General features: G+C 39.6%; 2 protein-coding genes across 4 annotated transcripts in view; one reads left to right on the forward strand and one right to left on the reverse strand.

Annotated features, from left to right (window-relative positions):
- The window catches only part of JMJD1C (jumonji domain containing 1C), a 251,508-nt gene extending 229,126 nt beyond the window's left edge, over positions 1–22,382 (reverse strand). For 2 of the 3 annotated variants that reach the window (XM_074339497.2, XM_019731785.3), the window contains exon 1: positions 22,080–22,382. Coding sequence is in view for 1 of the 3 variants with exons in the window: in XM_088792040.1 (XP_088648166.1) it covers positions 22,080–22,089 (10 nt within the window). In the remaining 2 variants the exon portion in view is untranslated. The remainder of the gene's footprint in view (positions 1–22,079) is intronic. The other variant, XM_088792040.1, reaches the window with a different exon arrangement.
- REEP3 (receptor accessory protein 3) overlaps positions 21,705–25,408 on the forward strand; it is an 81,279-nt gene continuing 77,575 nt past the window's right edge. The window contains exon 1 of the mRNA XM_019731789.3: positions 21,705–21,932. Within this exon, the coding sequence (XP_019587348.1) occupies positions 21,901–21,932 (32 nt within the window). The 5' untranslated portion in view covers positions 21,705–21,900. The remainder of the gene's footprint in view (positions 21,933–25,408) is intronic.

The following is a 25,408-nucleotide window of genomic DNA, read 5'->3' on the forward strand; positions in this document are numbered from 1 at the left end:
CCTAAAGAAGGGAGCATAAATGTTTTGCTTTCACACATAATTTATGGTTTAGCTGTTTACATAACCACTATAAAAGGAAGTAATAAAGTCATATAAAAGTAGAAAAAGGCTGGTAAAATTAGAAGGCTCCCAAACTACTTTAGGAATGTTTTCATTCTAATCCAGATCTCCAGACCACATTTCAAAACAGAGTGTGTGTGTGAGAGAAATGAGAAATCAGGAATCTTTTCCTCTTGCAACTGCTAGGAGGAAGCAGGTATATGATTTCTGGGTATCCTGACTTGGAATTGCTTTTCAAAATATGGAAAATTACTGATCCATAGTAAGAAATTACAAAGCTCAATTATAAAATAAGTTTCTAGGTTCCAAAAGTGCTGAAAATATCTTACATTCAAAATGTCATCTAATTTCCTTTGATATTCTGTGAAGGAGTCGAAACAATGTAATAACAAAATAAATGAAAATAATTTAGTTTTAAGATTTCATTATTGTGGGTTTGAAGAAATGGGCACAGGTCTCCTTGGTAAAAGTTGTAAATTGTTCTAACTTTTTCTAATGGCTATTTGGCAGTATATACAACAAAGTTTAAAATGTACATACTCTTAAACTCATCAATTTCCTTGCTAGGAATCTTGTCCTATCAAAACACATGGGCAAATGCACAAGAGTATACACACAGTGATAGTTCTTGCAATATTATTACCGTATTATTACTGACGGAGAAAACCTGAAGAGAATCAAAATGTATCTTGATAAGTGTCATAAATATATAGATGAGAAAACTAAGGCTCATACTAGTCAGGTCACTGGTACAAAGACAAAGGCATACCATATATATGACCTAAACAGACAACTCCCAAAAGTACCTCCTCTTCACTTTATTCCTCAAAGCTGAGGTCAAGTGCAAACACCTTGAGGAAGCTTTCCTCGATGCTCACCTTCCCTCTGTGTGAGGTGACCTTCCTGTGAGCTTTTATACCAAAAGCCAAATATTTCAATATTTAGAATACCATTATTTAATTATTAACAAAGATAGGACCATGTTTTATATCTGCTTCTCCAAGTGCCAAGCACAGTACCTATGAACTAAAAAAAAAAAACAACAAAAACCTTATTCCCTGGATCTGTTCACTGAAAAACTAAGTAGCAATGAGTACCTGGAGTATCCTGACTGTAGTCTCTAACTACCAAGGTTCTACAAGCAAATAGCTCATTCTAGGTCTCGGTCAGTATATTCACAAGATGATCCTGGGATGTCTTACACCAAAAAACAAGCAAGTAACCAAGATCATGTCAAGAGGATATAGAAGCCAACTTGAGTGCCTTTCACTAGCCAGTTTGAGCATCAATAAATTGAGTGATGGACTAAAACACTATACATTTTTAAATCCCTGAATTCATAAAAAAATACTATAATTAATTCAACATCTTTGGAGGATCTTAAGGAACCAACCCATTAGTTTCAAAATTGATAAATCCAGGGAAAGAATTGAGCATTTATTTTTCCTTTCTTATTTAAACTTACCTCAGGGTAACAAATAGTTGACAAGGAAAAATTTCTCTATTTAAAAATATTTTAGTTATTAAATATGAGGAAGAAATGATAAAAAATGAATACCACCATTTTGCAACCCCTAGTGGATTAATGGATCTATGCAATGACATTCATGGCTACTAACAGACATTATGTGCCGCTTAATGTAAATACACAATACAACTTATGAGGGAGCTGTGCCAAAAAAATCAAACCTGAATTTGACCAAGCCTCTAAATCTAATTACCAATTTGTAGGAAATACAGGGGCACGGGAACAATGTTAAATGATACCACAGGTATGCAATCAGCAAAATCAAGACTGAAGTAAACTCTACAGGATAAATAACCCAATTTCTTTAAAAAAAATGTATAAGGGAATGGGGAGGAAGAAGAAACTTTACAGATTAAAAGCATTTAAGAGACAATACCGTGCAGGCCTTATTTTGATCTCAATTCAAGAAAACAAACTATTTTTTCCACAAAAGAAAAAATACATAACTGGGGAAATATGAAGACTAGATAGTTGATGATATTAAGAGATTACGTTTTGGTTTTGGTTCTTTTGGAAGGTAAAGATGGTACCCTAGGAGGAAAAAAAATGGTACCCTAGGAGGAAAGAAAGGGAAGGAAAGGAAAGGAAAGGAAAGGAAAGGAAAGGCAAGGCCTGAGCTTCTAGATTCATTAACATATGCACAGATGAATGGGTATGTTGCTTCAAAATAATCTTAGGCAGGGTGGGCATCAATGAGGGTAATGATTAATCAATGTTGGCCATGCACTCATAATTGTTGAAATTAGTTGCTGAGTATATGGGGATTCTTTACTATTCTCTACTCTTGTGTATATGAAAATTTTCCATAATGAAAATCAAATTTTAAAAAAATGCTGCAAGGCCTGAGACATAAGAAATATATTGGTGAGGACGGAAGAGACTAAGAGGGAACAAACTGATTTTTTTAAAAGGGGGGAAGGGGAGCAAGGAGCATAAAGTACTACAGTGGTTCTCAAATGTCAGTGTGCATCAGAACCACTTATTAAAACACAGATTTCTAGGTCTAGCATGGGGCCTCAGAATTTCTAACAATTTCCACATGGTGCTAATAATGCTGCTGGTCCCAGGACCACTCTTTGAGAACTCCTGTAATAACAGATAGTTGGGCTAGGAGGCAGAGTATGTATTTATATAGAAACTGGTCTGACTTAAGACTCCTTTCTACTCTCACCCCAGAAAGCCCTATGGCAGAATTTTCAAGATGGAGACATCCTTGTCTGAAGTACCTGATACCCAGTAAATAATCAAATAAAAGTTATTTAACATCTCCTATAGAGGTAAAGGGGTATCAGGAAAAAGTAAGTAGGTAGAATGAAAATAGGCTTGGTTCAATTTTCTACCTGGCTCAATTTCCCAAGCAATAGAGTAACAAAGAGATGCCTAGACAAGAGGACCTTCTCTATGATGGGCAGTCATGAGGGAAATGGGATTGGTCAAAAGGCTCGCACCCAGGAGTAAGTCTCTTCTACTCTTTTCTGATAAGTCATCTCCCACGTAACAGACATAACTGGATCTCTCATCCCCACCCTCATCTTCTTGCATGGGTCTCTGGCTCACTTTTAGATACTGCTGGTTGAAGTGGGCTATCCCCTGACCTTAGTGCTAAAAATTACCCTTACTTGTGAAGTCCTGGGACAGTCCCTTGAATTCAAAAGACATGAATCTCCACCAGCTTCACCTCACCTTTCTTCATCTTTCCTCCTAAGTTTCATTATTTTCTTCTGAGGTGTGATAACTTGAATTTTTGTTCCCAGTCATTTGTGCCTCCTTCCATGTAAGGATATATATATCCCCACCTAATGCCGTGTGGTTTGCAGTACCTACCTGTAGTCAGATAGCTTCCCTGCCCAAATGTTAGCTTTGCCATATGACTTGCCAAAGTCAATGAAATGTAAGCAGAAATGTGACATATGCCAGTTCTGAGCAAAGGCTTTAAATGTATGTTTCCACCAGTTTTACTGCTTTTTCATTCGGTTGTAAGAATAACGTTCCAAATAGAGGTTGTTCCTTCAGGTTGAATCCTGGAATGTAAAGACAGGTGCAGCAGAGCCCAGCCAACTACAATTAACATGTAACATAAGCAAGAAACAAACCTTTATTGTTGTAAACTATTGACATTTGGAAGTGATTTGTTAGTGCAGCAAACCTAGCAAAATGTAACTAATATATACGGATAAAAGGGATTGACAGAATTTTAAAACATCTACAAAAGATTTTTCTAAAAGCAGCACACAACTTCTTTTACATTTCCAAGGAAATTTTTATTTTAGTTTATAAGAAAAATTATCTCCCAAGAGAAATGAAAACATATTTCCACATAAAAATTTGTGTATGTATGTTCATCGCAGCGTTATTCCCAATGGCCTAAAAGTGGAAACAATCCAAATGTATATCAAGTGATAAATGGATTGAATAAAATGTTGTATGTTCATACAACAGAATTTTATTCAGCAATAAAAATGAATGAAGTACTGATATATGCTACAAGTGGCTGAACTTTGAAAACATTTTAAGTGAAAGAAGCCAGTTACAAAAGACCACATATTGTATGATTCCATTTATATGAATGGGAAGTGACTGTTAAAATGTATGAAATTTCTTTTGGGGATGATTAGGGTGTTTTAAAATTGATTGCAATGAGGGCTACACAGTTGGATGAATATACCAAAAATTACAAAAATGTATGCTTTTATTGGATAAATTACATGTTATGTAAGTTATATCGTAAAAAATCATCTCTATAAATAGATGGTTTTAAAAAGTTCACTAATTGACTTCATTGTAAATGAAGCCAATTTTCTGCTCTAAAGTTGTACAAGCTGTCATGCGGGGCAGCTTGCGGGGTCTCTGCTCCCGCTCCCCACATAAGAACGCAGGATATGGCTAGGCCAAGAAGGAACATCCACGGAGCCATAGGTAAGGGAGTCATACCACTATAGTCTCACTGGAGGCTGGATTCACACGACATGCGACCTGCTGTCTGCTTTTCTGACAACCAACCGACTCCCACTCCCCAGTGCAGCCGCAGCAGTTATATTAGTGGCCAATGACTCACTGGTTACAGCTGACAGCCAACTAGACACAGCTGATGGCCATCCAATCACAGTTGATGGCCATTTACTACCTGAGCCAGCACCTTTCCACGTGAGGCCGAGAGCCTGGAAACAGCTCTCTGGGGCTCTGTCCCCACACTCCACCCCTACAGGGTCTCGCCTCACAATCTACCCGACAAGCTTCTTCCGCAAGGGGCCCTGTGTGAGGAGCCTGGAGGTGAATGCAATATCCTGTACACAGCCAGGCTCTCTGGGCACATACAGGGTTTCCCAGGGCACCACCAGTCCTACTGGGCACAGCCAGACTTCCTGGGCTTCTTAGGGTACTACCCAGTCTCCCCAGGCACAGCCAAGGCCTTTCAGGGCACTGCCACTCTCTCTGAGCTCAGCCAGACTTCCTGGACTCAGCCAAGGCTCTCAGGGCACTGCCACTCTCTCTGGGCAAGCCAGACTTCCTGGACTCAGCCAGGGTTCTCAGGGCACTGCCACTGTCTCTGGGCACAGCCAGACTTCCTGGACTCAGCCAGGGTTCTCAGGGCACTGCCACTCTCTGGGCACAGCCAGACTTCCTGGCCTCAGGCAGGGCTCTCAGGGCACTGCCACTCTCTGTGGGCACAGCCAGACTTCCTGGACTCATCCAGGGCTCTCACATATTCTCCACGGTGGCTGGTCGAGACACAAAAGCAAACATCTGCCAGTTCCACTACATTTTGGTATGTTCCCAAGCAAACAGTCAAGCGGTCCATTAAATTAGGGATAGAAGGCAATTCCCCATAGTCCATAGTCATTTGCCAGGGCTGTCCTGGGGGTGAGGGACGACCTTGACCTCACCCTCAGCTCCCATGGAGTACTCAGCAAGCGTTTCCTCCTGGGACACAAGCGCATCTGGGCTGCGTCAGCAAGTACTTCCCAGCCCACAGGGCCGCAACAACCTTTGCTTTCTCTGGCCTCTGCTGGATAGAGAACGGTCCACATCTTTCCACCCCTCCACAGGGGTCCAGTTCTCAGGCAGCTGCTCCTCCTGGTCTTCCAGAGACTGAGTGTTCATAAGCACAAACTGCTTCACCGACCTTCGGGGAGCTTTGGCCGGCACCGTGACCTGCTCACTGCGCCATTTGTCATGCGGGGCGGCCTGCAGGGTCTCAGCTCCTGCTCCCCACGTAAGAACGCAGGATGTAGCTAGGCCAAAGAGGAACACCCATGGAGCCATAGGTAGGGGAGTCATACCACTATAGTCTCACTGGAGGCTGGATTCACACGACATGCGACCTGCTGTCTGCTTTTCTGCCAACCGACCAACTCCCACTCCCCAGTGCAGCTGCGGCCTTTATATCAGTGGCCAATGGCTCACTGGTTACAGCTGACGGCCAACTAACCACAGCTGACGGCCATCCAATCACAGTTGATGGCCATTTACTACCTGAGCCAGCACCTTTCCACATGAGGCCGAGAGCCTGGAAACTGCTCTCTGGGGCTCTGTCCCCACACAAGACTTCTTTGCAAATTGGGAGAATCCCACTGGAGTAACAACCTGACTAAAAAAGCCCTACGTACCTAAAAAAAAGTAAGCAAGAGACATTAGAAAAATCTCAGGATAAAAACTCAGAGGAAAAAAAAAATTTTAATTGATTCTAAATGTAACCTACAGATGATATAGACTCAAAAAACCTGAAGCCGTTCAGAAAACAAAGAAAAAGTACTCCAAAAATCTTTGATAAATGTCAAAGCAACCAATCACTATGAGATGTTCTATATTAAGGGTACAGTAAAGATGTTCTTCACCTTGGAGAGGTATCAGTCAATAAATATTAAGGTGGACTGTAAGTGTGGGGACAGAGCCAGGAGTGGTTTCCAGGCTCTCGCCATCACATGGAAAGGTGCTCACTTGGGTAGTAAATGGCCATCAAGTGTGATTGGATGGCCATCAGCTGTGGCTAGTTGGCCCTCATCTGTAACCAGTGAGCCATTGGCCACTAATATAACTGCCGTGGCTACACTAGCAGCAAATGGAGGCTAGCAAGAAGATGGTGGCTGAGCTGCAAGAGTGGATTGCAGTTAGCATGGCGGATTGCAGAGAGGCGGATTGCTGCTAGCAAGTGAGGTTGGTTGGCAGAGAGAAGTGGATCGTGTGGCTCCTGCTTCCTGTGTCTCCAACCCAGCCGCCAGTGAGACTATAGTGGTATGACTCCCCTATCTATGGCTCCGTGGGTGTTCCTTTTTGGCCTCACCATGTCCTGCGTTCTTATGTGGGGAGCAGGACCAGAGACCCCGCATGACACCCTGCATGATAGTAAGGTACTTCACAAATCCCCAAATTTGGAAATAAAATGATGGCACTTACTTTGGCCTACAAAATACAGCAAGGTAACTTTAGAAGAGTTATGCACTTGCTAGAAAAAAGAGCAGAAAGGTCACCATCTTCACTAGGTTCATGATTCACTCCTACCCACAAGGGTCCCTAGTGTGCCTAAACAAAATTATTTGTGCCTAAACAAAATTATAAAAATTACTAGCTCCTGGGCCTTCAAGATCTCAATCAGCTGAAACAAATAACTCAAGAATGCTATCTTTGCAAACAAAGTACAGAGACGGGAAGAATGGCAGATACATAGAAAAACTGTACCTTCTTCCTTTTCTCAACAAGTTTACAAACTAGTCAAGGAAAGGAACTAGACAATCAAGTTTTGCAATAATAATAATAATAATAATAATAAAATAGTAACCATTTTGTGCCAGGCCCTATACCAAGCACATCACAAACACTAGATGTTAATAATTTAATTCTGACAAACCCATAGAGAGGCCTTATCACCCTAGATTGCAAACTACCTGCCCAAAGATCACACAGTCAGAAAGTGGTGAGGGCAGAATTCAAACTGTGTCACTCACTTTAAAATCCCTGCTCTTAATCATTAAGGTATATTGCTTAATGACCTTTAAAAGTGCATTGTCAATATTAGGATTAGAAGGCACAAATATTTGAAAAAACTCCCATATCTGATTAGTATTAAAATTAGTTTCATTTTAACCACTAGTGGAAGAAATATTTTATTGGGGAAGTCCTGTTCCCCTTCCCCAATAAAATCTTTAAAAAAAAAGAATTTATAAAGTCAAACTTCTGAACTACATATTATGGAAGTATTTAAAAAGCAAATTTATAAATAGACACAACATTGAAAGGGACATGTTAAACTACTTTAGAAAATAAACTATTATTAAATTAACTCATTTGTTTTAGGTGAAGCCTTATACTTTAAGTTGCTTCACATGATATTTACAAATCATTTTCACGTGTTATAATGCTATTATCCCAATTAATTATATTAAATATTAGTCTACTTTGTATCTAAATTATTTGAACATATTCCTATTAGGTAGATTAGCCTTTGATTAGTAATATTTTAAGGTTCAATTAAAGGTAAATATAAATAACCCACTTAGAGGCCAGGCATATAATTCTTGTGTTAGAACTATCCATAACATGAATATTTAACTATCAAAAGTGGATTGGTAGAGAACCACCAAACCTAGTTAATGCATTTTTAAAATAAATAATACTTTTCCCTCTTTGAACAGCACTCATAGCACACACATATGAACTATTACATCCCTGTGAGATAGATTTCATAATTGTCATTTTACAGACGAAGCCAGAAAGACTCAAAAACTGAGTAACTTGCCCACAATTTCCAGTCAGTAAGAGTTAAGGTCAGAACTTGAATCCAGCTCTGGGCTCCTGCCAGACACTGTAGCTTAATCAAGATACATGAATGCCCATATTACCAGCTCACTTCAATGTCACCTCATAGGATGCTATGGTTAAAGTTTATAGTATTTTAGTTTTTCTTACCACGTTAAAAAACATGCCAATGGCTACCAAGCAATGTACATTCACTTTTATATTATTCCAATTATGAAATGTGTTGTAATAATATGGAATGCATGAAAGACACCTAAGGTCAGAATCATTTTTCACTGATTTTGCCAATTTGCAAATTTTATCCTATTCTTCTTACTTCACCATAAGGTGACTTCTAAAACATCACCAGCAGCTCATTATGACACCTCAGTAATCCACTCACTACTGAAGCTAAAGCCTATTTCCTCTCACCCTGTGCTCACATAATGGAGAACAGCTGTTTTTTTGTATAGGCTGGAGACTTTAGAAACCTGCCAGCTCTTCAATTCTCCCTCCACTCACAACTGCCAATACAGTAAATTCTTCTCTCAACTCCATCTTTCTTGAGGTTAAAGAAGAGCAAATCAATTCTTGGGGATAAAAAAAGATCAAATGTTGAATCCAAAATCTACAATAGAATTCCAGGAATATGAGCTACATAGCTATAAATAGCAATAAGTTATAAAAATAGAATAATGGCTAATAATTATTGAGGTCATGCTATGTATCAAGCAATATGCCAATGCTTAAAAGTATTATTTCATGTGATCCTCGAAATAACTTCCTGAAGTAGGTACTGTTGTTATACTCATTTTGTGGATGGGAAAACTGAGTCTTAGAGCTAAATAACTTATGCAAGATCACAACTCTTAAGAGACAAAGAAAGATTTGAAATCAAAGGTCTTGAAAAATAAATTTAGCGCTTCAAAGGCCAAGCTCTCTAAAGCTCTCATTTTTAATATTTGAGAGATCTAAATGAAACAACCATTTAACAAGAAATGCTATACAAGGTAGCTATAATAGTAGGGTTTTTTTGCCTGTAATGGAACTCAACGTCAATTCAGTATGGGTAGCATACGCTGCTCTAATTACAGTCCTTGGTTTAAAATAGGGAGGCAAATTATTAAAAATTAAAGGTTTTGAGGAAAAACATTTTTGTAATATGGGAATCATAGTAGAAAAACAATTTAAGAGCTCCTTTGTGTGAAAATTTTGGGAGACAATAGACTAAACGACCTCAATGATCTGTGATGGATCTAACATCTGATTTTCTGCCAAAAAAAACGCTTCGACCCAGAAAGATGTCTGCATCACCCTCACTCCAGGCCCTTCCTCCCTCCAAATCTCACACTCATAATTCACCAGCTGCTTTTTATTATCACTGGCAGGAAACTCTGAGATTAGCTCTCACGACGAAGAAGTGAATAAAGGCAGATGAAGTTAACTCAACATTTATTCTTTGCTGTGAATCCTAGATAATGGTTTCTCTCATTTACCTGGTTTCTTTCAATTTTTTTAAATTCTCCTGGCTGCCTGCTGACTGACTAACCCTGTCTCCAACTGCCTGGATCTGCTTCTTCAACTACGGAACACTTCCTGGCAGTTGCTTAGAGTATAGTCAGAGTCTCCAACCTAGGCCCTTTCTCTGGGATCTGGATCATTTTGGTGGATTAAGAAGTATCTGACTCCACCAGTGTCCAGAGGCTCGTATTTCGTAAGCTCTCCATTTTCTTTATTCTGCTACCTTGCTAGTTCCACTTCAGCTGTTACAAGCCACACTCTACCATGATACTCAAAAATGATCATTCTCTTATGGCTGATTTTGGTTGGGGCACGTTCCATAAAATACTATGCACAGTTAACCACTCAAAATCCTAGAGGATGTTATATAGCTAACCTCACAACCTCCCTTGCCCAAGTCCCTGAATAAAAAAGTTTGATTCATTTCCTTGGAATCTTTGTAAGTTATTTTTATTTATTATGTGATGACATTATCAAATCATCAATAACTCAACTCTTTCTCATTCCCAATTTTACTTGCTTTGGACACATCTTCTCACTCTTCAAGGCATCACTGGCCCTCTGAGTTTTAAATCCTGACCAGTTTAAATAGTCTCATAGTACTTAGTGTAGTCCCAAATATTCATTAAGATTTAATGCAGTCCAAAATGTTTCAATAAATATTTATTGTAGGTATTTGGAATATAACAGTGAAAAACAGGGCAGACAACGTTCCTGCTCTCATAGATATTACTTTCTAAGTAGAGGAGGATACAAAAAAAACAAGAACAGCAACAATGCTAAGTACTACTGCAGAGAACTAGAATGGGATGACCCAAGAGTGATTAAGTGAACAGGACAGATTGGGTGATAAATGAAGGAGGCACCCTGAAATCTGAATGGCACTGAGAAGACAATCCAGAGAAAACAGCTGCGAATTCTGGAGCAGGGAACAGTAAATGCAAAGACCCTTATACAGAAAGTAAGATGACATGTTTATAGCAACAGAAAAAAGGCCAGTGTGGCTCAAGCTGGATTAGGAGGAGAGTGACATCAGAGGAAGTTGGAAAGGCAGGCAGGGGCCAACTCACATAGGATTTAAATCCAAGTGCAAAGAGAGTCATTGGAGGGGGTTTTAATCAGTAAACAAAAGTTCCATCATTTGTGTACTAAAAAGGCCACTATGGTTGCTATGCAGATAACAGTATGTAATAGAATTAGAGAGATCCATTAGAAGACTTGCAGTAGTCCAGCTAAGAGAGGTGATAGAGATAGGTACAGACAGATTAAGAAGGTTCGGAAGTGAAATTGACAAGACTTGGTGATATATTGGATAGAACGGGTGAGAAAAAAAAGAAATCAAGGATAACTCCTATGTTTTTGTCTTGAGGAACTAGGCAGAGAGTTATGTAATTTAGTGAGATGGGAAAGGCTGGGAAGAAGTTGGGTTTGATGAAGGGAAAAATTAAGAGAAGAATTTTAGAGTTGGAAGAGATCTTTTACTCCAACCACTTTATTCTAGGGTAGTAAACAGTGGCTCAAACTACTGAATGCAACTTGCCCAAAAGGACAAAGTACCAATACATTCTGGAAGAGCCACTGCCTCGGTTTACCAAGAGTCCTTAACCTTTTTGTGCCATGGACCCCTTTAGCAATCTGATGAAACTTGAACTCAAAACACTTTTAGTTAGGGAGCTGCCAGATGGCTCAGCTGGTTAGAGAGCCAGCTCTGAACAACAGAGTTGCCGGTTCAAATCCCACATGGGGCTGTGGCCCTGCAACTAAAGATTGAAAATGGTGAATGGACTTGCAGCTGAGTTGCGCCCTCCACAACTAAGCTGTGCCCTCCACAACTAGATTGAAGGACAACAATTTGAAACTGACGGGCCCTGGAGAAACACACTGTTCCCCAATATTCCCCAATAAAATCTAAAAAAACACACAAATAAACCAGTTTTAGTTAAAAAAAACATTTTTTAGTATGGAGGTTCCCCCCAAAATTAAGAATAGAACTATCGGGGCATCCCAGTTTCGGGTACCCCTCTCCTAAGAGAGCTGTACTTTCACTTTAATAAAAATCTTTGCTCCTCTGCCTCTCAAAAAAAAGACTAGAACTATCATATGATCCAGCAATCCCTTTTCTGGTTAATTACCTGAAAAATTTAAAAACACTTACTCATAAAGATATATGTTGTGGGGACAGAGTCCCAGAGTGCAGTTTCCAGCCTCTCGACCTCATGTGGAAAGGTGCTAGCTTGGGTAATAGATGGCCATCAGCTGTAACTAGTTGGCCATCAGCCGTAACCAGTTAGCCATTGGCCACTAATATAATCGCTGTGGCTACACTGGCAAGGGGGTTGGTTGGTTGGCAGAGAAGTGGCCGGTGGATTGCGGCTAGCAAGTGCGGTTAGCAAGCGAATTACATCGTGGATTGTGTTGATCCTACTTCCTGTGTCTCGCCCGGCCACCAGCGAGACTGGCGTGCAGGAAGACCCGTTGTTGGGGTACTGACGGATGTTTGCTTTTGTGTCTCGACCAGCCGCCATCGACAATATAGTGGTATGAACCCCCTACCTGTGGCTCCGCTGGTGTTCCTTTTCAGCCTCACCATACCCTGCGTTTTTGTGCGGGGAGCAGGAACTGAAACCCTGCATGACGTATGTACTCCCATGCTCACTACATCATTATTTACAAAAGCCAAGGCATGGAAACAATCGAAGTGTACACTGATATATGATTGAATAAAGAAGATGCGATGTGTGTGTGTGTGTGTGTGTAATGGAATACTACTCATCCATGAAGATAACTATTGCTATTTGCAACATCGATGGATCTTGAGAGTATTATGCTCAGTGAAATAAGTCATAGAGAAAAGGACAAAAACCACGATTTCACTCATATGTGGCATATAAAACAAAAAGTAACAAATGAACAAAAACAAACTCACAGATACAACAGAATGGTGGTTACGGTGGGGGAAAAGGGCAAAGTATGTAAAGGGGGTCAAATATACGGTAATAGAAGGAAACTATACTTCAGGTGTCTACAATTTTTTAAATATGTTGCTTTAAACATCTTGTACCTTAAATAAACCTTCACAAATGCAGCTGGAGAAAAAAATAATTCCAACACCCAAAATATACTTAAATGGAATGAAAAATATATTTTTTATATATACATAATGGAATATTACACAGCAATTGAAATCAGTGAACTATAGTCATAAGAAACGGGATCAATCTCAAAAACAAATTAAAGGAGGAAAGAATAGCACAGAATGTTTGGAAAGAGGTGTGAAAGAAGGATCAAGAGCTTCCTTGAGCGATTTTTAGCAAGGGGTACCTGTTTCTTCTTAAACCAAGAATAAAATAATAATTTTTTAAAAAGGAGAGTGATCAATTACATAAAAAAATTTCAAGGTAAGTAGAATGGAAATTCAAAGATTTAGGGATGGACAAGTATTCTGGTCAAGTCCTTCTTGGGTTAGAGCTGGAGGGGACTGGAGCTTGAGCAGAGAAGTTCACAAACTTTACAGCCTGCAGTAATGGCTCTTGATTTTTTAACCATATAGTTAATTATATTACTTAATTATGATGAGCTGGTTAAAAAAAGATCCTGGGACCTACCCAGAGATTCTGATTCAGTTGGTATGGGGTAGGAACTGAGAATCAGTTCTTTTCTGCAGTACCACACAGGTGATTTGATTACAGGTTGTACAAACAATTTTGAGATATATAGTATGGAGCCACTTTTGAGAATGTAACAGAAAGAGGATGAAAATAGAGCTTTTAATCATATACTTAATGGCCCCACATACTCACACAGAGTGAACCAAAGGCCTAGGATAAATTCTTAGAAGTGGGACTCAAAACCAAAGGCCTTGCATCTATAAAAACATAAAAGTAAGTACAATTTCTCTCCTGAAAATTTCAGTTGGGAGTACAACTCATCTTCATCAACACTAAGCAGTAACATTCTATTTATAATACTTGCTAATTTGGCAGTGAGAAAAACATTTTTTAAATCTGGATTTCCTTAATAATGTGACATGGTAAATTTTATTAACATGTGAATGTCCATAGCCCTCCTTCCTCATTATTTTTCCCTTCCTAATAAGGAATGACTTACTAAGTAGATCAACATAGTAAAGGAAACAAGAAAATAATGTTGGGGAGGGGTTGGAGGGACCTTTTTAACCGAGATTTGAGGAAAAAGTTTTAGAGTTTGACCTGTGAGAAGCTCCAGGGCAGGAACAGAAATGAGGAGAAAAGACCTTGCAAGAATTATTAATCTTGTTATGAACTAAATTCTCTTTAATGCTCTGAGGACAAATGGAATTCCTTTTTAATAACTTTTGGTGTTGAACTATGCTTCTTGAACAAGACCCAGTTCTGAACTTGGACCACGCGTATCTCTAGATTAGTTAGGAATACAGTACATCCTGACCAATTGTAATGCTTTTTGTAAATTGCCTCTGTGCATTTTTTCTACTGAGATTTGTGTTTTTCATTAAGCAACTTCATTTTTTAGATTCACAGAAAAATTAAGGTTAAAGGACAGAGTTCCCGTATACCTTCCGGCCCCACACATACAACCTCCCCCACTATGAACATCCCCCACCAGTGGTACACTTGTTAAAATTAACAAACCTACACTGACATCTCATTATTACCCAGAGTCCATAGATTATATTAGAGTTCACTTTTGGTGTTGTACAGTCTATGGGTTTGGACAAATATACAATATGATTATACCACTGCACTAACTTACAGAACAGTTTCACTACCCTAAAATCCCTGTGTTCTGCCCTGCCTACTCGTTATTCCCTCCTTTGCCCTTAACCCCTAGCAACCACAGATCTTTCTACTGTCTACATAGTTTTACCTCTTCCAGGACGTCATATATTTGGACTCATGCAGTATACAGCCTTTCAGCTTGTTTTCTATCACTTGGTAATATGCATTCAAGTTTCCTCCATGTTTTCATAGCCTGATAGCTCATTTCTTTTTGACCTTGAATAACATATCATTTTCTGGGTTTACCAGTTTATTTATCCATTCACCTACTGAAGGACCTCTTCATTGTTTCCAAGTTTGTGAAACTATGAATAAAGCTGCAGCAAACATCTATGTGCAAGTTTCTGTGTGGACATATAAGTTTTCAACTCCTTTGGGTAAATAATAAGGAGTGTGATTGCTGGATCTGCTGGATCAGATGGTAAGCGTAAGTTTAGTTTTGTAAGAAACTACCATGTGAGCTTGAGAAGAATGTGTAACCTGTAGTCTATAGATGTCAATTATATTTAGTTGATTGATAGTGCTGTTGAGTTCAACGACATCCTGACTAATTTTCTGCTTGCTGGATCTGTCTAAAATCTGAGAGGAGTATTCATGTCTCCAATAATAGTGGATTCACCTAATTCTACTGCAGTACTACTTGCAGTTCTATCAGTTTTTGCCTCAGGAACCTTGACACTGTTAGGTGCATACACATTAAGGTTGTTATGTCTTCTTGGAGTACTGACTTCTTTATCATATACAATGCCCCTCTTTATCCTTAATACATTTCCTTGTTCTCAATCCTGCTGTCTGAAATTAATACAGCTATTCCTGCTTTCATTTGATTAGTGTTAGCATGGTACCTGTATCTTCCTCTATCCCTTTATTGCTAATCTATATGGTTTTAAAGTAAGTTTCTTATAATAGACAACATATAGAGGGGGTCTTGGTTTTTTATCCTCTCTGATAATCTGTCTTTCAATTTACATATTTAGACCACTGAGGTGATTACTGATAAAGCTGGGTTAATACCTACCATATTTGTTACTGTTTTCTACTTGTTGCCCTTGTTTTATATTCCTATTTGTTCTTCCACATTTTTTCCTGCCTTCTATGGTTTTAATTGAGCATTTTGTGATTCAATTTTCTCTCCTCTCTTATCAATTTTATACTTTTTGAACTTTTTTTAGTGGTTGCCCTGGAGTTTGTAATACATATTTACAAGTAATCTAAGTCCACTTTTAAATAACCCTATATTGCTTCACAGGTAGTGCAAGTACCTTATAAAAACAAAATATTCCTAATTCCTCCCTCCCATCCTTTGTACCATTGCTTTCATTCATTTCACTTATATATAAGCATACAAAAGCATAAACATACACACATACAATGAAATATATTGCTGCTATCATTCTGAACAGTCATCTAGATCAATTAAGAATAAGAATAAAAGTTTTTATTTTACCTTCACTGATACCTTTTCCAATGCTTGTTTGGAACCAAGCATTGGTTCCTTGGTCCTTTCTTTATGTAGATCAGTTTCTGACGTGTATCATTTTCCTTCTCTCTGAAGTACTTCTTTTAACATAGCAAAGCAGGTCTACTGGCAATAAATTCCCTCAATTTTTTGTTTGTCTGAGAAAGTTGTTATTTCTTCTTCATTTTCGAAGGATAACTTCACAGTGTACCTGCTATGGTAAATTGTGATTCTCTGTATTCGCCTGTCTGTCTCTCCAATTTGGGGGGCAGCAGTTTACTCTGTGACCTCACTTCTCTTAAGGATCTAAGAAGACTTGTTGATTTATTATTTCATTCAGCTGTTTACTTGTTGTTAGGACAAGTGACAGCTCCTAAGCTCTTTCTTACAGAAGCAAGAGATTCTGAGTTTTGAGATATATTTTTAATTAATGGTTTTGTGACTGCTTTGCATATTAAGATTATTAATCCTTTCTATGGTTATACAAATATTTTTTTCCTAGTTTGTCATTTGTCTTGAAATCTGATTTATATTGCTTTTGGAGGCATAAGAATTTTAAATTCTTACATAATCAAGTCTACGAAATTTGCCTTTTTGGTTTCTGATTTATGGCATGCTTTGAAAGGCCTTTTCACTGTCTAGGTACATTACCTTCGCCTTGTTTTCGTTTTGTACTTTTACGGTACTTTTAGTTTCCATATTTACATTTCTTATCCACCACTTTTTCTTCAGTTTTTATTAAAATAGCTGGCTTGCTGTCACAAAATCATTTACTAATTAAGTCCATTATGTTCCAAGTAATATAAAATTCCACCTTTATTCTAAATACCTATATATTGAGTCTGTTTCTAGACATTACTCTGGCAAAACAAACAAAAACCCTGGTAACACAGATAAACTCGGAAGGGAACTGGATAGTGAAAACAAGTGATAAAAGACAACAAACTTTTCTTTGTTTATCTTTTTGAATTTTATTCTATGTGCTTTGAATTAACACTGAAAAACACCAACAAAATTTTTTAAATTTCTGCTTACTAGACATTATGGAATTATCAAATATTTGTTTTCTGCAAATTACTGCCTAACCCATATGCAGCTGAACAATACCTAAAATCATGCATCTACTTTGATTTTAAAAATGGGAACTATGATTTAATCTATTCTATTTTACATAAATAGTACAAGTGCTTCAAATATGTCTTGAACTAGATGTTTCTCTGCCTTTTATCATGGTCAAACACAAAACCATTATTTACCCTGAAGGGGGGAAAAAAGCTCTTCTGTCTAAATCCTTATTTTAAGTAAAGTTACTACCTCAAATGTAAAAGAACCTCAGATATGGTTGATTCCTTATTATATGTGCTGTGCAGATTCAGTCACAGACGTATTTTGCTTTCTTCATTGTTAGCTAGTAACTATCTTTTTCTATTAATACTTATAATCAAATACTTAATTTAGAATTAAACTTTCTATTCTACTGCAATCTGATTATTGTATTTTCAATATTATTTTTTTATAATTTGATTTCAATGTCAGACGCCAAATTTGACCGTTGTAACCATAATACCATAAAACTAACTGGCCAAAACAGAAGAATTTGTTGTCTGGCAGCAGACAGAGAAAGAACAGGTTTCGTGTTTTAAGTCGTTTGTTCTCCTTAAGATCTTCTCTCTCACACTATTTTCTAACCAACTGTTAAACGTAGACTTTAGTAATTTTAGCTTTTTCCAAATAAAAATATTTTCAAGCACTTGAAAATACTCCAATAAAAATGGGAAGGTGACCTAGGATTTAGTCTCATTGGCATACTCATTAATAATTACGTAGATTAGATACTATCTTTGTGCCTTGTAATTCTGCTCTAACTACCTGCTCTCCTAGGTACTTTCTCACTCGTTTCCTAATAAATGAACTCTTTTAACATGTAGAAGATGCTCATTCCATATACTCCCTAGGAACACTAAGATGTAGAAGAGAAAGCAATTAATTTGGGAAAATTCTGTGAAAATTTAAGAGTCTAATTATTCTCAGGTTTTAAAACCCCTTGCATTTGATCATCGTAACATTACCATCCCCATTTAACAGGAAACAGATTGATTTGCCAAACATCACATTACTGGTAGTAGAAATAGGTCTTCTAATAGAATGTCCTTTGCCTTAAATATGCTGCCTCCCACCATGTAAACTCAATATCCAAAGAAAAGTGTCTTTGCAGAACACAGTGAAGGATGCACTCCATAGCACAACAAATGAATACTAGTGGTATATGTAAAAAACAGTAAGTTTAGCATTTAAAGAAATAATTTTCTACCTTCTATACAAGAAATGATTTCAAGTATGCCAAATGAGACCACACTTTAAAAGCTTCAGGCAGCAGGTAACATATTTCCTTTTCTCCTATTGTCCCTAGTGCCTTGCCTTATACCATGAAGCATTTATCTAATGGCCACCTACTAGTAGATTTCAACTATCCAAGGCACAGTCCAATATACAAAGATTAGAAACACCCACTACTAAAATCTGGGCACTTTCCATGAGAGGTTTCTCCTCAGATGAAGTTACTCAGTTTAGACCAACAATACTCAGCCATATAAGACTTGATGTCCCCCTTCCTTTAAATATTTTCCAACTTCTGCTTTCTTCACCCTGAAATGAAATTAATAACAATTTTCCTACAGACAACTTCAGACAAATCCATATGCCCTAAATAAAATATAAATGGAAAAGGAAAATTAAAATAATTTATAAGATGATACGTATTTCAATATGTTAATCCTGAAACAAAACTGAACAAGAAGACATAAATGTCTGAACATGACAGCTACAAATGCAAAGTTGTCTGTTATATAATTTTCCAAAACTGTCAGTAAGTCTTGGTCAAGTTGTAAAGAAAACAAATCTTCCTTTCACACAACAGTTGCATGTGGAAATAGACAATGGAAAATTCAGTCTCACTTAAAACCATGAGTTTATATATAAAATGGAGGTTCTAGGGTCAGATAATTACAATTACACAAATGTCAGGCAGGATATTCCTAAATCATGACCACACAAGACATGTTCAGGACATGTTCCGGACAGCCCATGCATGCAAAAAAGTATAGTATCCCTGGCCCCCACCCATCATACGCTAGTGGTTAGCCCCAATCATTCCAATAACCCTCCCCCCTCAAAAAAAGAAAGGAAAAATAAAAAAACACCTCCCAACTTCTCCTAGAGGGCACTCCCATCGGGATCCACTGCCTTAGACACACACAATTCAACTATCACAGTATAATGTAAAGAATGCTTAGAAGCACAGATTAGAGTTCCAGGGCTATGAGCTCTCTAAACCTGTTTCCAGTATATCAAAAGAGAATAAACACTATCTAGGTCTTCTGGGTTGTAGAGGTAGACTCGACCACATGGGTGTAACATAAGATGGTTTCCAATGTATCACATACTGAGATGTGAAGAAGGGGGCTGTTCCAGATTGAGAGCAGCAAAATGTGACATGAATGTGGAGGAGGCTGGAGATACATAATAAGCATACAAAATAAAATTTAACACACAGCAGAGTAGGGACATTTCAGAGAGCAGCCAGCAGTCTCTACATATCTTTGCAACACCTGCTGGCATTAATGTATCATGATGCAGTAAAATATTTAATACAGAATGATACCCCCAAATCAAGGAAGCAAGAAAGACTTACATCTTTAAGAGACTGCCTCCACTGTACATGGCTAAAATTTTGTGAAATTGTGATACTTAAGAGAGTGGCTAATATTATTCAAACTTTTATTGGGCAATTACCCTATTCTAGATACTGAGAAAACACAAAGATAACTAATATGCCATACCTGTCTTCAAACATTTTACCATCCAGTAGATTAGACATCAGTAAAACACAACCATAATATAGCAAAATGACACAGGCATTAAATAGTAATTCAAGTAATAAATTATGGGAGCCTAGACAGAATATTAATTCTTACTGAGGAAAATCAAAGACATCTTCAGGGCGTGGGACACTGGAGCAAATCACTAAAGAAAAAATGAAGTGTAGGCAAAGGCCTTGAGCATGAAAATACAGCTTGGTTCAGAGAAGAGAGCTAGGGAAAGAGTACATAGGGGTTGGGAAGGCAGTGAAAATTAAGGCTGTGAAAACATTTCAAGACCTTGTTCATGGAGGAATTTGAATGCTATTCTAATGGGTCTGAGTTTTATTGCACAAGAGATTTCCAGAAAACTGGTGCTTATGTGGCACACCTGTCCCCAAATAAAGCTGATAATGGCCAAAAATAAAAGATTCTGAGCAAATGCAAATTTTCATTAATGAGATCCCTGATATTAAAACACATTTTTAATATGTAAATAAACAGAAAGAACCTAACTCAAGAGCAGAAAACAGCTTCTAAGCTCATTTCTTAAATAATCAAAATATTGCTAAATTTATTGAACCCAGAAACTTAAAAGCACTTAGGATAATCTTTTATGTGTCCTTGATATTCTTCCAAACAAGTCTGAGAACTTCCTAACCATGTTATTTACCTGTGCCTCATGTCACCCCTAGAAGGCAAGAGGTGAGCTACAGTATTATTAGCCTCTTTTTACTATGGGGAAAGTGAGGAACAAAAAGAATCAATAACAGTATGGTCACAAAATAAGCTATTATTTTTTCTTGGACTTTAATTAAAGGTTCGAAGCCCACATATCATCCATTATTCTTCATACCATATGAATACTAGAATCATCTTTTACTATCGTCTTGGCGACAAAAAAGACAAGACTAAACTTTAAGATCATTTTCTCAATTTGGTACTGCCACCAAAAAAGTTTGTAAATCCTATCTCTTTAAATTATAATATCTGCAAGAACTGCAAAGCGTAAGCAGTGATCTAACCTCCCAAAATATGGACTGCAAAGAGCAGGGCACGTCGGAGATCCTACCCCCAACTTTTACTTTGAATATCTGGCAGGCTCGGATGTGTGTTTGTAAAACGGGCTTTGCAGATGCTGTGATGGAAAGGTGCCCTAAGAGGCCCAGAACAGCGGTATCAATACTACACCCACTGCCGCAAACGTGAAATCCAATGCTTTCCTCCTCTGCCCCTCCCTGCGTTGCACCACGCGCCATCACGAGAATCCTGGTACACACTTAGGCCTGAGCGAGGATCCACCCTATGTTTCCCTTAAAACGTGGTACTTTGAGGATGCCCAGAGTGCTGGGCCTCCGTGAACAGGGAGGGCACCGGATGTGACAAACGTATCTCAAAATCTTGCCTCTTCAGAACCTAGGGCCTGGTCCAGACGAGTCAGACACTCAGAGTTCCTGCTACTATTTTGTTTTTCACACATGCACTGACAACCTCTACCTTCAAGTCCCCTTCCTCAGCGTCCCGCCACCACCACCCCTCCATGCCAGGTGGACGTCCCAGGGACTTGAGGAGGGGGTAGAGGGAAGTTAGACTACAGGGGTCCCGGCCCCGGGCCGTCGGGCGTAGGCCCGGGTCCAGATCGCCCAGACCCGGGAGCCCCTCGGCCCAGGCCTGGCCTCGGCCAACGCGCCGCCGCCGCCGCCGCCTATCAGCGGAGCGCAGGGGCGGGGCCGGCTGGCTCCGCGGCAGATCCGCGGGCGGGCGGAGACGGGAGGGGACGGGCGGGGGACCGACCGCCTCGCAGCTGAGGCCGCCGCGCGCACACACCGGGCCCCGCTCCCAAGGGCGCCAGCGCGGCCCCGGGGAGCGCCAGGAGCCGGCGAGCGCGCGGCCTGCCGTTGGCGGCTTGGTCCGCCAACGCTCTGCGCCCACCCGCCCGGGAGGTGGGGGGTGCCAGCACCCGGGAAGATGGTGTCCTGGATGATCTCCAGAGCCGTGGTGTAAGTGCCGATCACGGCGCCCCGCAGCCCACGCGAGGCCCGGGGAGGGTGTGGGGAGGGACGGGAAGGGAAGGCCCGGACCTGGGCAGGAGTGGGCTGGCCCGACCTCGGGCCTGCCCGGGGGCTGGGGGCCCTCGGCCTCCTCACCCTCGTCCATGTCGCTGCGGGGCTCCCTGCGGCGGACGAGGGTCTGGCGGCTGCGGCCGGACTGCGTGCGGCTCGGCGGCCCGGCTCCCGCGACGCTGGGTGGGCAGGCGGCGCGCGCTCCCCGCTCCCTCTCCCCGCGCTGCGCTGCGCGGCACCGCCCTGTGGGCCCCGGAGCGACACGTCCGTCTGGCGGCGGCGCCCTGCGCAGGCTCCGCAGACGCTGAGCGCGGGAGGCTCCGCTATCCTCCCGAGGATGCGGCGGCGGCGCCGAGCCTTTGTATCCCGCGGCTGGTGCGTTGCGGTGTCTCTCTCGCGGCTGATTGCCATTCGGTCACGTGTGGTAGGAGGAGAGATTTGTCTAAAAAACCCGAGACCGCTCCCAGCTCAGATCCCTGGGAAGGGTCCCAGTTGCCCCATGATTTACAGTTTACCGAAGAAAGGAGCACGTTATTGAATGGTGACACCCGCCTGCTCGCCCAAATCCAGAATTTGGCGGAAATACTTGCTAAGGGATTGAGAGGCTGCAGGTGCCTGTTACCTTTGTTCAAACTATCGGTTCATTTCGTTGTGCTCTTACCAACAATTGCTACAGAAACATTAAAAAAGAAAAATTAGTTGAGTTGTGGTGTTTACCCTGTAAAGGTATTTCGCCATAATTTAAACTTTTTTCCTCCCCTCCTTTCCATTTAACCCCCTTCTTCTCAAAAAAAGTCACAAAGTAAACAATAATGATGTAGTTACAGCCAGGGGCCCAGATTCATTATTCATGATCTCTGTAGGAGTATATTATCTCGGTATCTGTATGAAATGCTTTTTGTAAGGCGCAGGCTTCTCTGATTGGCTTTAGAATGTGGAAAAAATAACATTACAAGATACTTAATTTTGTTTCTCACTAGGGAGAAAGCTACATTTTTTTGTGAGTTTTGAATTTATTTTGTTTGGGAGTGAATCAATAGCTTAGTAGCCCTATTCAACCTGATTGGCAATAGCATTGTCAGAATTTGTCACTTGATTGTCCTAATGCAGTTTGTCCTTCTTCAGTACAGTTTCTAGTTTTAAAGCTTCAGAGTTTCCTGTGTTCATCTGTGCAAAACTGAAGCTCAAGAAATAAAGGCATACCACAGATGTATTCAGATTCTTCTTAGCCATTTGGGGCCTCTGAGTCTTATTTACATAATACAGGCATACCTTTTTTGACCTAGTAGGTGTTTATCAATTGTGTCTGCACCTAGCAAATCAAGTGCCCCATTAAGAAGCTGTACTTCTTTGTGTTTTTTAATTCTTTGGGTTCTTTTGACTAGTTCTTTAACTGATGGAAAATTGTGACACACATTGATTTTGTTTGCATTACTCAAATCAGATTTTTGTTTTTGATCAGTGACTATGAATATGAATGTCTTTTCTAGTTGTTACCTATAACAAAGGTTAGTAACACAGACTTAGTTGATCTTAATGGAACTGACAGTTTAAGTACACTATACCTGCAATACAAATCAGAATGTGAAGAGTTACACCCAGTGCTATAGGGGTTAGACAAGGAAGAGATTATATCTGGTTGGAGAATCAGAAGAAGCAAGAGGATTACATTAGACATGAGTATTAAAGGACAGACTGAATTTAGACAGCCAAAGATGAAAAAGGAAAGGATTCCAGATAAAGGCATTACTGTGAGCCAAAGCACAGAAAAGGGAAAGCCCAGATTAGTTACAGAGGATTGACGGACTGGGCAGAGAGAAAGAAGGGTAGGCAGGGACCTACCCTGTTTTCCTGAAAATAAGACCTAGCTGGACAATCAGATCTAATGCATCCTTTGGAGCAAAAATTAATACAAGACCCGGTCTTATAGTAAAATAAGACGCTCCAAAAGACGCATTAGATCTGATTGTCCGGTTAGGGCTTACCTTATTTTTAGGGAAACATGGTATTTTCAAAGAATTTCAGGAAGAAGGGATAAATTTTATTAGACCACAATGGCTTTGCTTTGGAAGATTCTCTCCCTTGTATGAGATTGTTGTACATAGAGAGACACTAATGACAGACCACTTAGTGGTCTCCCTAAGTGGAGAGAAGTTACATAACCTGTAGTGCTAGAACCTACAGAAATTAGTATGAGGCAAAAGAATGGGAGCAAAAATGTGAGGGAGAAAAGGTCATGGAAACGTATTTATCAAGTGTCAGGAATCGTATTTCATGAGCCATCAAACTGTTTGCATATCGGAAAGCACAATTGTCAGGTAATAGAAGCATCATCACATTTTGCCCTGTTGCTCCTCCGTATCCCTTATCTCTTTGTACTGAATGTTTTCTATTCCTTTGATCATACTATAAGGACACAAAAGATCAATCCCATGATCTACATAAACTTGGAAATTTTTTTTACACCAGGGGATAGAATTTACTTACATTCTTTCTAACTCACTGGACTAGCCAAGCTAGTCCTGAACCTGAAGAAAAATCAGACAGTTCTCTCAACCTGAACCTCTGGTGGCATGTACAGAGAACACAAGGAACGTCCATAACCAAAGCTCCCTCTGTACATGAGCACTTGCTCCCCAGACCTTGCGGCAGACCATTTCAGGGAAGAGAACTGGCTTTGGAATCAGATCTGGATGCCAGTTAATAACTGTGTGGTGCTGGGCAATATACTACATCCATCTGAGCTTCAATTCCCTCACCTTGAAATGGTTATAATGCTTACCTCCTTAAAACTTGTAAAGATTAAATTAGTTAACTGAAACACACGAAATTTGGTACCTAGCATTTATTGTACACTTAAAACATGTATAGATAGATTTTTTATTTATTTATTTTCTTATTTTTTTATGGGAGAGTGGAGTAAGATGGTAGAGAAAGAAACACCACTGTACTCTTATTGGGAAACCTAGAATTTAGAACTAGTTTTGGTTATGGTATATTAACCAGCTGAATGACCTTGAATCAGCCTCTTAACTGATTATAGACCTCAGTTTCTTTCTTTATAGAGAATCTGATCGTGGTAATCTCTAAACTCTTGCACAGCTTTAGCATTCTGTGATGGTATGAGAGGATTTTTCATTATTTCCAGCCCGTTTGAAATCAACTTGTTTTAACTTTATTACTAAGATTGAAAGGTTAGTTAGCAATTACTAGGGATGGTAATCTGAGATTACCAAATGACATTACATTCACACTAGATAATCCATACCTTACTTTTGAAATATGATTCTTACAGATTGAGGGCAATCCCATTTCTCTAACTTTTCTTAATTTATGTATATAATGCAGTGTAGTGGTTAATGTCAGGACTAAAGACAGATTGCCTGAATTAAAATATCAGCTCCGCCATTTAT

The sequence above is a fragment of the Rhinolophus sinicus genome, chromosome 15 (genome assembly GCF_057876585.1).
Source record: "Rhinolophus sinicus isolate RSI-liver-muscle chromosome 15, RSI-T2T, whole genome shotgun sequence".
NCBI classification, from domain to species: Eukaryota; Metazoa; Chordata; class Mammalia; order Chiroptera; family Rhinolophidae; genus Rhinolophus; species Rhinolophus sinicus.